Genomic DNA, 18,289 nt, shown 5'->3' on the forward strand with positions numbered 1-18,289 from the left:
CAATGAGCACCTTGACCTTTTATACCTTTGGCCATAAGCTACTTGAAAAGGTGTCATTCCAATAGCTGAATGATAAGAATTATTATAAGCAAATTCCACCAAAGGTAAATACTCTTCCCATGAAGCTAATCGAGATTGAACATAATGACACAGCATTTCTTCCAGAATCTGATTAACTCGTTCCGTTTGTCCATCTGTTTGTGGATGATAAGCAGAGCTAAAGAGTAAATTCGTACCAAGAGACTTGAATATCGAAGTCCAAAAATGTCCTGTAAACTTTGAATCTCGATCAAAAACTATAATGTATGAACAGTATTGCAATATCCGAAGCCTGAGCTGCTTTCTTGCACGGAATGAAATGTGCCATATTAGAAAATCTGTCAACCACCACAAGAATCTGTGTATTGCCTTTAGAAGAACATGGCAATGAAGTGATAAAATCTAGACTAATACTTTCCCAACGTTCATTGGGAACTGGAAGTGGTTGAAGAAGACCAGCTCGAACTTGTCTGCTAGCTTTCATACGTTGGCACGAAAGACATGCTGTGACAAACTTAATACATCTTGCTTCATTTGAGGCCAATAGTATGTAGCCGTCAAAAGACGATACGTCTTGTTGATGCCTGGGTGTGCAGCATAAGTGACCTCGTGATGTTCTTTCACCAAGACTCTTCGAGCATGAGTATCATGAGGTACACAAATACGACCCTGATAATATAGTAAACCATCCACTAATGTATATGCTGCATAAATCTTCAATTCGGAAGGAGTTGTATTCTCAGAATTGAGAATTCGAAATGCATTTCCAAAATCACGATCCTTTGAATAAGGATCCTTGAAACTTTGAGTATATCCATTTCAATTATAGAAATAGCCAAGACCGAAGCTGGCAGCATACAACTGAGAGCATCCGCAACCACATTGTTAAAACCAGAAACATACTCAATTGTCATATGAAAATTGGCTAAGAATTCGACCCAACGCGCTTGCCTAGCATTCATAACTGGCTGCGTGAAGATGTATTTCAAAGAATGATGATCTGTTTTCACCACTAAATCCGCACCAAGGAGATAATGTTTCCATGCATGATAGGCATGAATAATAGCCAAAAATTCCTTGTCATATACTAGGTATCTTACTTGAATTGCAAAGTGCTTATGACTGTCAAATGCAATAGCATATCCTTGTTGCGTCAAGCCGGCACCAATGGCCATATCGGAAGCATCTGTATAAACATCAAAAGGGAGAGTAGGTTCAAGAATAGCCATAACAAGAGTTGTGGTCAAAGCTGTCTTTAAACTTTCAAAAGCTTGAGTTGCGGCTTCAGTCCACTTGAATGCAGGAGCGGACTTTAAAAGTTCTGTGAGAGGAGCAGTTATTTCTAAAAATCGATGAACCTTTGTGTGATAGAAGTTGGCAAGTCCCAAGAAAGAACAAACATCATGGATGTTTGTGGGAGTTGGCCAATTGACAATAACCTGTATTTTCTTCGGATCCACAGAAATACCATCTACTAAAACAACATGTCCAAGGTACTCCAAGGATGTCTTGAAGAATTCACTTTTGCCTGGATTAATGTAAAGAGCATTGTCACGAAGCACCTGGAAAACGATCTTAAGATGTGCCTTGTGTTCTTCCATATTACAACTAAACACCAAGATGTCATCAAGATAGATAATAACAAACTTGTCTAAAAAAAGACGAAAAAGATCATTCATCAGACTCATAAATGTTGCAGGGGCATTGGTTAACCCAAATGGCATGACCAGATACTCATAATGACTATATTTTGTGCAAAAAGCTGTCTCATATTCATCACCTTCGTAAATGCGAATCTGATGATATCCAGACTTAGATCAATTTTGGAGAAGACCTTTGCATGGAGCAATTGATCAAACAATTCATCAATGCACGGAAGAGAAACTTATTCTTGATAGTCAACTTATTAAGGACACGATAGTCGATGCAAAGGCGCATAGACTTATCTTTCTTTTTTACCAAAAGTACTGGAGCTCCAAAAGGGCTTTTGCTTGGTCGAATATGTCCTTTCTCCAAAAGTTCAGTAAGTTGTCATTGTATCTCCTGAGATTCCGTAAAAGAAACTCAATATGGAGCACGAGTAGGGGGAGCACTGCCAGGAAGGAGATCAATAGCATGGTCAGTTGGTCGTCGAGGTGGGAGAACTGCGGGAAGCTCCTGAGAAAAAAGATCCAAGTATGGAACAAAGAAAGGTTGCTTGAGGTACATCATCTTCGTATCCATGTCCTCGGGAGGATCTTTGGCCGAATAGACCATTAAAAGTGCTGAGGAACAACCACTCTTGTGGACCCACCGTTTTGCTTAAAGAGCTGAAAGGGTTGGTGTAGAGGGTTGGTCTCTGATGCCTTCGAGTGCCACAAGCTTATCATTTTGAGCAAATTGTATGGAATGGTTCTGGAAACTGATGAGGGGATCATATTGGTACAACCATTCTTGACCAAGAATCATATCATAATGTGCCAAAGACATGACTTGGAAATCCAATTTGTCACAATAGTGCTGAATTCGAAAGGAGAGGCGTTTGGCAACGGTGTTACACAAGGATGTGGAACCATCGGCAAGCTCTACTTTATAAATAACAGCACTTTGAGAAGTCCGAATCTTCAATCTCTGGGTCAAGGTGGTTCCCACAAAGTTATGAGAACACCCACTGTCTATGAGCACATGAATGGGGTGATTGGAAATAGAACCTTGAAGAACCAAAACCTGAGTAGACCGCTGGGGTAATGATGAAGAGGCAGATTGAGCTGTGGCGGTAGCGGTGATCACCGAAGCATGTGCAACAACATGGTGATTAACCACACGCTTTCTTTTGTCAGCAACTCAGGGTTTCTCCTCGGAAGTGGAGGGTTCAGCATTAGAATTCTATTGATGGGTTGGTCTTTTGGGACACTTAAACCAACGATGAGGTCCATTGCAAATTGTGCACAATCCTGTTTTTTGTTGATCCCATACAGAAGAAACAATGGAAGAACAAGGATTGCAAGATTGGTCACGTCCTTGGTCCCGTCCATGATCCGAATTGCATGGTTAGAAGGACTGAGGACGTTGGGACTGAAAAGTGGACGATCCTTCTGGTCGACAAGGTTGTTGAGAATTATTCCATTGGGAATTAGGCCGGAAGGTAGAAGTGCCAAAAGATTCTCTTTCACTATCTCGGTTCATACGAGACCCATTGGCTTTTTGAAAGGCATTAGCTCGACCAAAAGAGGCCGAATTTCGAGAATTAATGTCTGCAAAGCGCTTGGCGTAACGTATGGCATCAGCAAGATCGACAAGATTATATTTCTGAACATCGGCACGCAATGTGATCATTTAGCAGTTAATCAATTTATTCATCAATTTACTGCTCATTTTCCATTAGCTAGGATTACAGATCCTCGAGACAGAGTCCACGTAGCGGCTCCCCACCTTACGGGTGAGTTTCTCCCGGGGCAGATGAGTTTTATAGAGTCGAACAGGATGGGTCACTAGTGCTTCAGTTTTCAGAAAAGGTAATAACTTTAGCACAACAGTTAGGGTTATCTGAGCAAGCCAAGATAGATCAATTCATTCGTGGATTAGATCCCAACATCTGGTTCACAATTCGCAACTTTGAACCCAATACATATGACTAGGCTTTGACTCTTGCTCAAAATGAAGAAATGAAGATGAACGGAGGCAAGCCCAAGCAGTCGTCACAATCCAGTACCAAACCGCAACAGCAGCAAACTGCTGCACAACCAGGTAAAGGTAATGCATCTTCTAAAGATGCTACAAAGGACGACAGTAATAGCTCTAATTTAGGGGGTAAGAAGAATAAGGAATCCAATCCTAAGAAAACCCCTGAGGAAAAGGCTAAAGCAAGCATCACTGGAGCCTGGAGGTTATCTTCCTCCAAAGGAGCAAAGGAAATACCAGTCAGAAAACAGATGCTTTTTCTGTCATACCATAGGGCATGGTAAGAAGGATTGCCACAAATGGCAAGTGGAGCAAGCCTCCAAAGCTCCTTCTGCCACAGTTGCCACAGCATCTCCAACTCCTCCAGCCCCGCCTACTACCACAAATGCAGTTTAGCTTTTACCTTCTATACATCCTATGCCATCCGTGGTATTTGATGCTAAGTAGGAGGGTGAGAGCAATGCTGCGCAAAAAAGCCTCATCCGAGCTTATGGCTGTCAAATCCCCATAGGATCTCCTCGTGGAACGCTCCTGGTACGAGACTCGAAACCTGCAAACAAACAAACAACAAGGGGGTGCAGGCCTGACTCACCTCCCAACCATGACAGCCGTGGGCAAGCCCACAGTCTTGGCTGTCCCCACCGAGCTACGAGCTGAGCTAACTAGGTTGACGTACCGTCCAATCTCCTCCTCGCGACGTCCCATACCACCATGAAGCTACCCTCGCGGGCCTCGAGATTGTTGCCGGCCTCGGCTGCGTAAAGCAGGTGCACGTCTGCACTAGATCCAGGCTCCAAACCATAAAGCTCTCACAAATCACGCGAGACTCTATATGACTAATGACTAACCTTGGCCACCCTTTTATAGGCTCTTGGCCGGCCATTGCGCGTCCATACTTGGACGCCCGCCCATCCATACTTGGGTGCCCGCCCGTTAGTCTATCCCTAACTCAGCTCGCCAATCAGCCTGCCTAGCTCCAAGCTTCCCCAAACCTTGAAGCTAGTCTTGCATGCGTGTAGCACACGGTAGATACACACTGTGCACATGACATACTCCCCTTCCTCTAAGAGCTCACTAAAAAGCCAAGGTAATCTCTCTGAAGAGTAGTCAATGTCTCCCATGTAGCATCCTCCTCAACACGATCCTTCCACTTGATCTTGTATTCCGTGATAAGCGTATTACGCAATATTCTTTCACGAAATCCAAGAATCTTTTCAGATTCGTGCAGAACAAATGTCATGTCCTCGACATCTATAATTTCTTGAAGAGTAACTAACTGGTCTGTTCCACCCAGTACTTCCTTAAGTCTACTGACATGAAATACAGGATGAACTTTCACATGAGAAGGCAAATCCAATTCATATGCAACTGAACTAATCCTTCGTGTAATACGAAATGGTCCACAATATCTAGGGGATAATTTCGGAGATCGACATGTCCGTAAAGTCTCGGAATCTTTCGGAACTCGCAAATATACCATCATTCCTTTAGAGAACTCTCTGGGTAAACGATGTCTATTAGAATAAAATCTGTCTCGGTCTTGAGCACTTCTAATAGATTCCTTCGCAACTTGTAACATTTCCTGCATATGTTGCAAAAAATTACGTGCTACATCATGCTGAAGTCCTGAGAATCCTACTGTAACAGGTGATCTAGGTTGAAAACCATACATAAGCATGAAAGGACTAAAACCTGTACTCGTATGCTTAGTACTGTTATATGCAAATTCTAACATAGGAAAATAATCCTCCCATGAACTCTCGCTTTTGGATACATATGCTCGAAGCATATCCTCCAAAATCTGATTCACTCTTTCAGTCTGACCATCAGATTGAGGATGATCTGAGGAACTCAAATTCAAAGTTGTTTCCAACTTCTCAAAAACAAGTTTCCAAAAATCACTCGTAAACTTAAGAGTCCCTATCACTGACTATGTCCTGCGGTAACCCGTATAGTCTTAAACAATTGCTCGATAAACTGCCGTGCTAATTGCGTAGCTGTAATCGTCTTCCGGATCGGTAAAAATCTAGCCATTTTTGTCAAGCGATCTACCACAACCCAAATAGAATCGTGGCCTTGATGTGTTCTTGGCAATCCGATAATAAAATCCATGGAAATACTTTCCCATTTATTACCTGGGATTTGCAAAGAATGCAACAACCTAGCCTGTCTAAAGCGTTCAGCTTTATTTGCCTGACAAATTTGACACTTGAGAACATAATCTTTTACATACCCTTTCATCTTTGGTCAATAAAAAGTGTGTTTCACTAACGATAGTGTCCTGTGTATCCCAGGGTGTCCAGCAAAAGGGGCGTCGTGACACTCTTTAAGAATCTTGGACCTAATGTCCGGGATCTATGGTACACAAATTTTGTCATTACAGAATAGTAAACCATTCCGAATCATCCACTGGCCTCCTGCAGCCTGAATGGTAGACTGCTCAATCATTGAGTCTTGGTCAATCAATGAGCTCCCGTCCTGGATCTTCTGCCAAAATGGACCAAAATAACTATCAGTCCTGCAAAGCCCTATCAATGACTGAAATAAGTCAGTAGAAATCTCGGTGAACGACAAAGTATTCACCTCTCTAATTCGACTAAGCGCATCTGCAACACTATTCATGGACCCTTTCCGATAATGGATCTCAAAATCAAAATCTTGCATTAACTCAGCCCAACGAGCTTTCCTTCCTCTCAAAATCATCCGCATCACACACATACTTGATTGACTGATGATCAGTCAATACCACAAACTTGGAGCCATATAAATAATGTCTCCAAACCTTGAGAGCATGAATCACAGCATAAAGCTCCTTCTCAAGGGTTGGCCACCGAGATGGAGTGTCGTCTAGCTTTTTACTTTCAAAAGCAACCGGTCTACCATCTTGAAATAGAGCAGCCCCGATGGCATAGTCACTGGCATCAGTTTCAAGAACATAAGGCCGACTAGGATCGAGTAATGCTAAGATAGGTGCTTCCTTGACTTTATCTTTCAAAAGTCTGAAGGCCACATCCAAATCGTTATTCCAAGTGATAGGCTGATTTAACTTACATCCACGACCTTTCAATAAGTCGGTCATCCGTAGTGTGAGCTGAGAGTACTCCCGCACAGATTTCCGAAGAAAAACAACAAAACCGAGAAAAGAACGAAGTTGTTTCACTATTCGCGGTATAGGCCAGTCCAGAACCTTCTGAACTCGGTCATAGTCAATGCTCAATCCATCTCTAGTGATCTTGTGTCCCAAGTAAATGATGTATGTCATAAAAAACTCACATTTACTTAACTTAGCATATAGTCGATTCTGTCTTAAAATAGATAAGACAATCGTGAGGTGTCTAACATGATCCTCAAGAGTACGACTATATATCAAAATATCATCCAGGAATACCACCACAAATTTCCCCAAATGTTCACGAAAAAGATCGTTCATCATTTGCTGGAAAGTGGCTGGAGCATTGGTTAACCCAAAAGGTAATACGAGAAACTCATAATGGCCATACCTAGTCCGAAAGGCGGTTCTTTCGATATGCCTTTCATAAATACGTATCTGGTGATAACCAGTACGTAAATCGATCGTCGTAAAATATTTCGCTCCTGCTAACCGGTCAATCAGGTCATCTGATCTAGGGAGAGGATAACCGTTCTTAATTGTCAACTTGTTCAATCTCTTGTAATCTATACACATTCTCTAGGTGTTGTCCTTCTTTCTCCTAAGCAACACAGGTGCACCCCAAGGTGATTTACTTGGACGGATCTGACCCATCCTCAAATAATCTTCGAGTTATTTAGCCAACTCATCTTCCTCAGCTTGGCTCATCCTGTAAGGTTAAATACTCACAGGATGGGCACCAAGAATCAAGTCAATACGATGATCTACTATCCTTTTAGGTGGTAAACCTAATGACAATTCCTTAGGAAATACATCTTGAAACGAATCAAGTATCTTCTGTAATTCTTTGCTTTCAAACACACTTAATTCATTTACATCCATGAAAGGAATGAGAAAGGAAGAAAGTGGAATCAATACACAATGGAAAGCGGTATACAAAGAAGAATCCATTATATTTCCAAAATCAACTGTATTTACAAGAGGTCCCTGAGAGGGATGAATACAATCACCTAAAATACTATACTGGATGTCTCTATGCTGAAAAGAAAAAATATGACTAGACCAATCTATCTGGACTTGAAGAGTCTTAAACCACTCAATCCCTAATAACAAGTCTACATTTTCTAGGTGCATAACATAGCATTCCAGAGTATCTTTGTAGTCTTGAATCTGGATTGGAAGCATCTCCACCTTTCGATCCCATACTTGCCTTCCCGCAGGTAGGCGTACCTCATAGGTATCATCGCTGGGTGTCGTATCAAGACTCAATTTCTGCACAAGTTTGTAGTTAACAAAGTTGTGTGAGCTGCCAGGGTCTAGAAGAATGTGAATTTTATGGCCATTCACTTCTCCATAAACTCGGAGAAGATCATGCAAGCCAAATACTTTAGAGTTGAACAGACGATCAGAACATGCACTAGAGCAAGAAAGTACAATAACTGACGTACCTGTCAAAGACAACTGATTAGCTGTCTTTGGCTTGGGTCCTACGTTGGTCTTTCCATCCATTTGCTTTGGGCACTTGTTATGCATGTGTCAAATCCCCACCAGATCTCCTCGTGGAACGCTCCTGGTACGAGACTCGAAACCTGCAAACAAACAAACAACAAGGGAGTGCAGGCCTGACTCACCTCCCAACCATGACAGCCGTAGGCAAGCCCATAGTCTTGGCTGTCCCCACCGAGCCACGAGCTGAGCTAACTAGGTTGACGTACCATCCAATCTCCTTCTCGCGACGCCCCATACCGCCACAAAGCTACCCTCGTGGGTCTCGAGATTGCTGCCAGCCTCAGCTGCGTAAAGCAGGTGCACGTCTGCACTAGATCCAGGCTCCAGACCATAGAGCTCTCACAAATCACGCGAGACTCTATATGACTAATGACTAACCTTGGCCACCCTTTTATAGGCTCTTGGCCGATCATCGGGCGTCCATACTTGGGCGCCCGCCCGCTCGTCCATACTTGGGTGCCCGCCCGTTAGTCTATCCCTAACTCAGCTCGCCAATCAGCCTGCCTAGCTCCAAGCTTCCCCAAACCTCGAAGCTAGTCTTGCGTGCGTGTAGCACACAGTAGATACACACTGTGCACATGACAATGGCTCTGCCAAGGGCTGGCAATTTGTAGTCCTGTTTCACATGGGAAGTTCTGAGGATGCCATCTCTCCCAGTTGGCTAACAAGATGAGCTCCACATTAGTGCCGTATCATTTGGATGTGGACGGGTTCACACCTGGTCTCCGCACCCACATATCTCAAAAGGCACAGCAGTTTACCTTTGAAGTTCAAAAGGCCTCATTCCAATGATATTTCATTGTCTCGCCTCTTCTGGGGTGTGACATGATCTTAGAAATCCAGTGGTTTCGTCAATATGAGCCTATTCTTGATTGGGGACAGGACACTTTTACTATCTGTAAAGATTTTCCTGAGCCCGTCATGATTCGTGGGGATAGAAGCATTCTTGGCATCCCATTGATTTCGCCCTCCAAGCCCGACGAGCTATCCGCAAGGGAGTGGAAGGGGCACTACTTTATGTACGTGCTCGGAGAGCCTCTACCTCATCGGTAGCACCTATCTCATCTTCAGTCCCACAGTTAGTAGACCTCCTGTCCAGACATCAGGACATTATGCTTAGGGACGATCTTCCGCCCAGTCTCCCTCCATCACGTCCTGAGGACCACCATATCGATTTGGTCCCTGGATCAGAACCTCCTAGCAGGTTCTCCTATCGTCTTTTCCAGACTTTAGAGGACGAGCCAGAAAGATAGTTATCTGAGCTCCTCCGAGCCGGATTCGTTCGGCCTTCTTCCTCACCATTTGTTTCACCCATCCTATTTATCCAAAAGAAGAACAATGCCCTATTTGTAGACTACAAGGCATTGAATAAACTCACCATTTCCTATGCCAAGGATTGAGTACATTTTGGAGCGTTTAGACGGTGCAAAATTTTTCACTAAGATCGACGTCGAGAGTGGTTACCATCAAGTCCGCATTTTTGAAGCTGACATTCCAAAAACAGCTTTCTCGACAGAGCGTGGTCATTACGAGTTCGTAGTCATGCCTTTTGGGCTTACAAATGCACCCGCAACCTTCAATAAAATGATGTCCAAGATTTTCGCAGTCCTCATTGGTAAGTGTGTCTTCATCTTTCTTGATGACATACTTATATTCTCAGCCATTGCGGAGCAGCATGAGAAAGATGTGGAGAAAGTCTTGCAACTTTTGCGAGATAATGGGCTCTACATAAACGCCAAAAAGTCTATCTTCGGCGTTAAAGAGGTTCAATACTTGAGCTATATCATCGGTTCCGATGGGATTCGATTGGGCCCCTCAAAGGTTCAAGAGATCTTGGATTGGGACATCCCTCAACCACCCAAGAGATCCGTTCTTTCGTAGGTCTTTGTCAAGCCTAAAACACCCATGTTCACCAATTTTCCAACCTTACAGCACCTCTCACCGGCTTGCTCAAGGGGGTGAAGACTCGTAGACAAAAAGTCTCAGTCACAGGCAAGGCGCCTGATGCATTCCGTGCACTCCAGAAAGCTGCCTCAGAAGCGCCTGTTTTGAAGTTACCATCTTGGGATGAACCTTTTGAGGTCATTACTGATGCAAGTAATGTAGCCATAGGTGCAGTTCTCCAGCAGGACAATAGACCCGTGGCCTACTACAATTGAAAGTTGGATGTCGCCGAAAAGAATTATTCGGTTTATCACAAAGAGCTTTTGGGTGTGATCACAACGCTCAAACATTGAAAGCCTTTCCTTTATAGACAGATTTTCACAGTCAAAACAGACCACCAAGCACTTAAGTGGCTTCAAACCATGACAAGTGCCTCGTGGAGTGATCGGCAAGCCAGATGGAGTCTAACTCTTCCAACAATTTGGAGGAATGATGAAGTACATCCCTGGTAAGCCTTCCATTGGTCCAAGTCATCTTGAACGATACTCATTCATCGAGTGTCGGACGGACTCCGTATGAAGTAGCTTTGGTCGCCGTTTCTCTTCTCTTTTCACGAGATTGGTGTCTCCATCTCTTGAGGCTAATAAAACTACGAAAGTATTTTTCGAAATCATTGAGTCAATTAAGGACCACTTAACCAAAGCACAGAAAGCTTATAGCAGACAAGCAAATAAGTCAACGCTACAGAGCACCTAGCGTTTTCAGCATTCATACAGTTTTCAGCATCCTTGTTTGCATCGTTTTGCTACAGCCACTTAGTGAAGGTAAAACTCAGCATTCATATTCATTTTCAGCATTCATACATAGCCTAGAACAGTCCCAATCAGCTCCTTCTCTCAACCTCAAATTTGTAGCCTTCCTACATCCATTGGGAAGAGTGCATAAGCTCGAGATTGGTCATCATTGGTGCTTCTATAGCCATGTTCAGTTCAGCCCGACTCTTGGTCCTCAGAGATCTTGCGTTTGTCTTATCGTCAGTCCACCGTCAGTCTCTTCAAAGCAATAAGAGCAAATACTATTCCGGTAACGGGATAGGGGGGCCCTTCAGTGGGTAGTTCGGGACCCCATACGGTGTTCAGTTTCTATCTCTCTCTCTCTCTCTCTCAAATCTCTTAAAGTTTGAAGTCATAAAGTGGATTGCTAAACTCGCGAAACTGAGGATACAGAAGACGGTGTGAGCATTTGTGTGACAGGATCCTCAATTATGAATACTTCCGCTCCATGTAACAGTGTAAGCACGACACCCAAAGACACGGAGATGGAAAACAATTTCTTTTTTGACCATAAAATGCCTCAAACGGGGTCCTGTGAGGGACGACGACTGTGGGACAACGGTTCAAAAGTTACACCATAGTGTTGCTTGATTCTGACCAAAGGCCTTTAGGCAGCTTAGATGCAAAGAGCATGGAGTGTGCCATATCCATAACGGTTCGGTTCTTGTGAGGGGGAGTTGGTGGAGGCGAGCTAGCATTGAATGCCCTCCTCTTGCAAGAACTCGGTAAATTGATGGGAGATAAACTCACCACCATTGTCATTACAAGCAATCCCAATTGAGACACCCATTTGGTTAGTGACTAATCAAACCCACGTGGTAAAGTATTGGAAGGCATCTGATTTATGCTTCATGAAATACACCCACGTGTACCTTGAATAGTCATGTACAATCAACATGTAGTAGAGAGACCCATTCAAGGAGGGGGTTGGGGATTGCCCACTCAAGTCGAAGTAAATCAACTTGAGGATACCTTGAGCACGATGAGTAGCATCATGTGGGAACAGTGTACGATGCTCCTTACCCATTTGACATGGCTGGCAGACATCCTTTGTCAGTTTGAGGTGGAGTGTGCCTTCAACCAACTGGTCTCTAGACAACTCATAGAGTGTGTCATAGGGCAGACGACCATAGCAATAGTGTCATAGTCGTTCAATGTCCGAAGGAGCTCTGTCACATAGACACGAACCCAATGAAACTCAGAATCCTTGGAGGATGGCTGAGATAAAAAAAGTAGAGATCCCATATAAAGCCATCCTTCTGTGCTTAACCTTCGGGCAACAAGACCGGTAGTCTCATCAATCACCTCGACAACTCTCTTGTTGAAGTAAACTCCACAATCGAGTTGGGTCAGCCGGGATACAGAAAGTAAGTTGAGGCCCTAGTCAAGAACAAGATAGACATTGTCCAAGGTTGCCGGGTTGGGACCTATGTTTGTGTCAAATAAGACAGTGCCAACAGATTTGATGGGCATCAATGTGTTGTTGCCTCATCGAACTTTACTCTTAGCAAGACGCTGAGAGATGAAAATGTCGGCATTGCGTGCCATATATTGTGTAGCCCCATTGTCAACTATCCAAGTGACCGGATGGCCACAAGGACGAGTTGGATGGGCTTCGATGATGGACATTGAAGGATCATCAAGTAACTGTTAGATCTGAACAAGGGCAAAAGCTTCCACACGCTAACTACCTCATCTAGGCCGTTGTTTCTTCTGCCTTTCGAAAGAGTGGCCAGAGTCAACCTCAGATGTGACTTGAGCGACATTGGCCGAGGAGTCGGGATGTGGTGTAAGTGATGACCAATCAGACATCTCTTCTAAGGTGGCAAAGGAAACTGACTGGGGAGTGGACCTTGAGCGACCTAACCAGTGGTTCGCCACTGGTGTTGGTTCCCTAGTGGGGAACCCTGCAAAGTAGGTGTTGGATTATTACCCTCTCTCGACCGCCAATTTGGGGCATTGCTGCCACCTTTGTTGTTTGGCGATTCGAGGTGTTGGTGTTGGGGTGGTTACCTCGATTTTCCCTGGCTTTAATGCCACACTCATCATCATGTCCAGACATTTGGCAATGAGTGCAGAATCTATTCTTTTTGGGAATATTGTGCCAGTAGGGAGTGGGTGTCAAGGCGGGGTTTTTGGGATTACTGTTGTTCCCTTGGGGTTTGCCTTGATTACCTGAGTTGTTGTTCTCCTTCCCTTGCTGCCCTTTTTGAGAAGAGGTGGTATTGGACACAAGGACCCCCTCTTGAGTAGAGGAGGAAGAAGATGACTTCTTGGGGTGAAACTGGTGATGCGGCTGAGCGAAGTGCAAGAGTTGGCACTCACACTCATATAGGTTAGGCATAGGTTCTAAACTAATGGTCTGTGTGACAAAAGTAAAGAAACTAGGTGGCAACTTGTTTAGTAATGTGATGACTTGGTCTTCCTGAGACTTGGCGGAGCCAATGGTGGCGTACTGCACGTTAAGGCGCCGGTACTCAACAACCTTGACGTTCAAGTCATCCCCCTCTTTGATAGAGAATATTTGGATTTGATGCTTGAGATCAATGCGATGCGTGCGATCACGTGCTACATCTCTCTCTGCAAGGTGTGCCCATCTGTCAAAGACATAGGGGAACTGCTGAAGTTGTGAATGAAACTCTGGCAACAAACCTTGCATGAGCTCCACCATGGGAGTGGCATTTCTAGCTTCCCAATAGCGGATGACTTCATGAGGTGCTAGTGAGGGGTGGGGTTTCGGTACAAATTCCTTCACCAAGTTCCAAGAACCTTGAGAAGTGAAAACCTATTCCATAAGGTTAGCCCAAGTGGTGTAATTAGACTCATTGAAACGAGTCTTTTTTGTGAAAACATTTTTGAAAATAGAGACATGAAAGGAAGGAGGTGGTGGGGTCTAGGATGGCTGGTACCCATATCTGGAGTGTAAGGATTAGGTGAAACTCCAAAATATCCACTAATACCTGACATAGGTGTAGGACCTCGCGAGGGTACTCCATAAGATGGGATATAAGGCTGGGTACTCGTCACAGTTGGAATACTTGGCTAAGGCACAAATCCTTGACTAGGCACATAAGCTGGAACTGGGGTAGTGCCTGAGATGGGTTGGTAAACTACTTAATACCCCGGAATGCTGGGTGGCGACACAGTACCAAGAGACAAAGTGCCGAGAGATCCCCATGTTGGATATGCACATCCTTGTGGTGGTGCGGACGATAATGGCTGCATGCCAACTCCAACAGGAAGAAACATGGGTTGGCTGGGAGGGGTTTGTGCTTGTGGTTGTGCAATATTCCAAAACACACATTAGGAGCAGAAATAGAAGGTGAACCAGAAGAGAAAACAATGTTACCTCCTTGTACACCAGTACTTTGGGAGCGTACTCTGCTCCTAGACCCTCCTCTATTCAGGTTCACATTACTCCAAGGATCGAGGGTAGTAGTTGGTACCATATATTGATCCTTTGCTATAGAAGAAAACACCTAGGTAGTGTTAGGCACATAAGCACTCAAAGGTACATACGAACCTGACACGGTCTCCGGCTGAGTTGATGATAATGGATCTCTGGACGACTATGGTGGTACCTGCCCTCCCTAAGAGAGAACCAAACAGAAGTCCAGGCTGTTGGCTAGATTGTGCAGCAAGACTCTCCAAATGAGGCTGGATACTAGGTCCAGTACTGGCACACTGGCTAAAGGCATGTATCCCCCTCTGGAAGCAAAGTCTAATAAGCTCAGAGAGAAAGGACGAGATGCCAAAGGTGTAGAGGATGAGTAGGTGTAGATATGCCGGTCGTCTCCCAATGTAATACCTCAAACAGGGCCCTCCAATGAGTAAGAAGTCCCATCCTCTTGTGTGGTCCAGATCTAAGTAAGGAGAATCAACATCTCGTGACAAAGGTTGGTCCTCCGGAATCATGAGTAGACGATCCATGCTATGTACTCTCGAGGTCTTCAATCCCTTTGCTCACGATAGCTCTGATACCATGTGAGGGCAAAAGGACGAATGGACCAGTTGTGCGAGAGATCAAAGCAAATCAACACAGCATGAAATGGATGAATGAGTGAATGTATAATGGTGAATGAAATCCAGTTCAAGAGGCCCTCTGAAGTGAGGTGACTATGGATAGTAGACCATCATAGAAGCAAAGATGAGGTCAGAGCTGAAGCATGGTCGATGACGAAGGCTCGCGTCGAGGTGAGGCGAAGGCTCTCCGAAGGTGAGGTGATGCAGACAAACGCAAATCTACAGATGAGTGGACTGCAGGAGAAACGCAGATATGAGGAGTAGAGAGGGCTGCTGTCCTGGGCAGATGGTGTGCTGCCATCACGAGGTAGGTGTCAGATGAGGTGAGCAAAGATGGGCTGCTGTAGATGTCATCAAAGTGATGAGCAGAGAATGGGCTGTTGTCCCAAATAGGTGGCTGTCAGACTGAGCAGACAGGGCTGCTGTCCCGAGGTATGAGGCTGACAGGTACAGGTCTGCAGGTACAGCAGATCTGGGTGCTGCAGGGACAGGTGAGGTATGGACGCTGCAGATCAGGTCACAGGGCGCTGCAGGTACACAGACCAGGGTGCTGCTGCAGGGAGATGGAGCGCCGCCATACAGGATCAAACAGGGTGCTGTGGTATACTGAGGGCGCTGCCTGAAGATGAAGCCGCCCACGGGTCCTGCCGCTGAAGAAAGATGATGATGATTCAGTTTGTTGCGGAGGAAGCACCGGCAGCAGAAGTCGACTTGTATTGATTATATGTTGTGTGTGTTGCTGTATTGTTGAAGCGATGCTTATATATTTGATTGGGCTGCTGGTCAGCCCAGAGAGGGCTGTCGGCCAGCAGCAAGACAAATAATACCAAAAAAAAAAACCATTTTTGGGCTAGGTAAAATACCATGTTTGGGCATATTTTCACGCAGGCGATGCTAATAGCTTGAGTGCCTATGATGTACTTCAGCACCCGCATCCCAGTTTTACATGGTTGTTTAGGGGCTTGTTAGAGAACTTGTTGAGGGCCAAAATAGAATCTGAGGTGTTTGAAAAAAGGATGAGATGCCATCGCTTGCGCAGGGGGAGATTTGAACCCAACACCTAGGGACTCTCAAACTCCTTTCTTACCACTGCACTAACTCACAATGGCATTTAGTGTGTGTGTGAGTAGTGTACTTTCAAATTTCAAGCCAAGCCCCTTCTATTTTTTTTTAAAAAAAATCTTTAATGATGAGACTCCCCATTTCAGTATATCGCCAAACAGCCCCAAGTCCACCTTCACTCACGTGTAAAACTATCAAAAACCCAAGGAAGGAAACCTTTGCTTTTTTCAGGTCACACAATAAACTTTGTGCACTGTTTTTAGTGTCAAGCTAACCATACTCATGAGACACTAACCATACCATAACCATAAACTGTCCCAAAGCCAAGCTAATCATACCCATGTAAACCATGCCTCATAAGGTCATGTTTATCCAAGGGTGGTCACTTCATGAGCTCCAGATAAATTTTGATAGCCATCCTACATTGACCTACCTACATCTAGCTTTTAAAATTCAAAAACCACCAGCACATCGTTAAATATCTTGAATTTTTCTATATATTCTTAACAGACCAAGATGTCATCAGCTGGTATGGCTTCCATGCGAGGTACATTCCATAAATTATCATGGTAGGTGCAAAAGTACATCGACGTAAAGTATGATATTTGCATTTCTTTAGGTATGATAAGGTTTGAATTGCATAGGATGTGAAATAGGTTAACTTAAAACATCATGAACAACACTTTCCTTCAAGACCCAATAAAATATATATTTAAAAAAACGTCCCCTGCATTGCAAAATACTAATATGGAAGGGGTTAGACCAACCTGACATAGCTTATCTTCTGTTGCCCAAGTCACATTTTTCAGTTTGGTCTTGAATTGCCGCTTTTCTGCTGCACTTTGATGGTGGGTGACCTGAGCCAGGGGAGAGATGGTACTCGGGATCGCTGCCATGGTAGCCATTACGGTGGCGGGATCTTATCTTATAAGAAGCTCTCACACTGCTAACTGCTACCCTTAATGCTTTTGTTAATGACCCCAAAGTAAGCGCCCAAAACTCATTGCTGTATCTTCTTGTGACTCAGTTCTTGCTGCATTTGTATTGTAGACACTGTCTTAAAGAGGCCAACACTGTGATGCTGTGAAAGGATTGGTGGGTTTTAAGGCTAACAACTGCGAAACATTAATGATCTTGACATGGGTTGACATGGGTTATTATAGCTTTGACATCTTGATATGGGTCCTTCTGGCTTTGATCTTGGGTTCTTATGATGCTGGTGTGGCTTAGACAAGGGTTCTTACGATTCAGTCATAGGTTCCATGTTTAAACATCAAAAAACATCCGTCATCGATCCGCAGAGCCTCTGACCTGCTTGAGCAGAAGCATAACTACCATTCCTTGTTGGGCTTTCTACATGACTTCTATTCCTTTTTGAGCTGCTACGCATGGCTTCCTTCTTTTAGTGTTAGAATGGAATTTCATTTAGGTTCTGAATGCAAAAGTGATGAAATGACCCTTGTGGTTTAAAAAAGATTAACAGCCAAGGCCAAGGGTCTCGGAGGATATTGCAAAGCTCAAATTAGGGCTTCTAAGCCTCCAACATCTCCAAGGTTTCCACTACTTGAGCAGATCTTTACTGACTCAAAAAGCCCACATCAGGATTTGCTTTGCTCTTGTTGAACTGTTATTTTCTGTGGGTGCAGGACTCCATGGCATGTGAAGGGCACAGCTTAAAAACACACCTTTAGAGCTTTAAAAAAAGGCGAAAAAGCAAAGAAACAAAGGGTAAGGACGAAGGAAAAGCACATAAGAACCTGGGCGAGAAGCAAAAGGATAATGAAAAGCTGAGCCACAAGGCCCCTTGGCAGATGATCATAGGCCTCACAAAGATTCTCTCACGCTCAGCAGCAGAGGGTTGATCCAAAAACCAAGCAACCCACTACACTGACACAAGGGTTTTTAAAAATAGCATATAAGAAGGCATGCAAAAACCGATTGAACCCTCACTTTACAAAAGAGTTTTAATTTTTTACTTCAATAGGAAGGAGTGCCACGTGCCCTTTGCTTTTATGATGGAGCACACCCCCCACCTGTCACCGGCTCCCTTTTTGATAATTTAGGCCTTCATAATTCTTTTTTTTATAGTTTTTCTTTTGTACATTCGAGGAGAGGTTTTTTTTTTCCCTTTATAGATTTTACAAATTTTGGTTTTTTTTAATTGTAAGAG

The 18,289-nt window shown here is 44.1% G+C and overlaps 1 protein-coding gene across 1 annotated transcript in view; it reads right to left on the reverse strand.

Annotated features, from left to right (window-relative positions):
* Window positions 1-18,078, reverse strand: part of LOC147616480 (zinc finger CCCH domain-containing protein 6-like) — a 37,218-nt gene extending 19,140 nt beyond the window's left edge. Inside the window, exon 1 of the mRNA XM_086777545.1 lies at window positions 16,887-18,078. Coding sequence (XP_086633671.1) covers window positions 16,887-17,024 — 138 coding nt within the window. The 5' untranslated portion in view covers window positions 17,025-18,078. The remainder of the gene's footprint in view (window positions 1-16,886) is intronic.
* Between the last annotated feature and the right edge of the window lie 211 nt (window positions 18,079-18,289).

Source organism: Cibotium barometz, chromosome 38 (assembly GCF_041138505.1).
Source record: "Cibotium barometz isolate CiBa-2024 chromosome 38, ASM4113850v1, whole genome shotgun sequence".
NCBI lineage: Eukaryota > Viridiplantae > Streptophyta > Polypodiopsida > Cyatheales > Cibotiaceae > Cibotium > Cibotium barometz.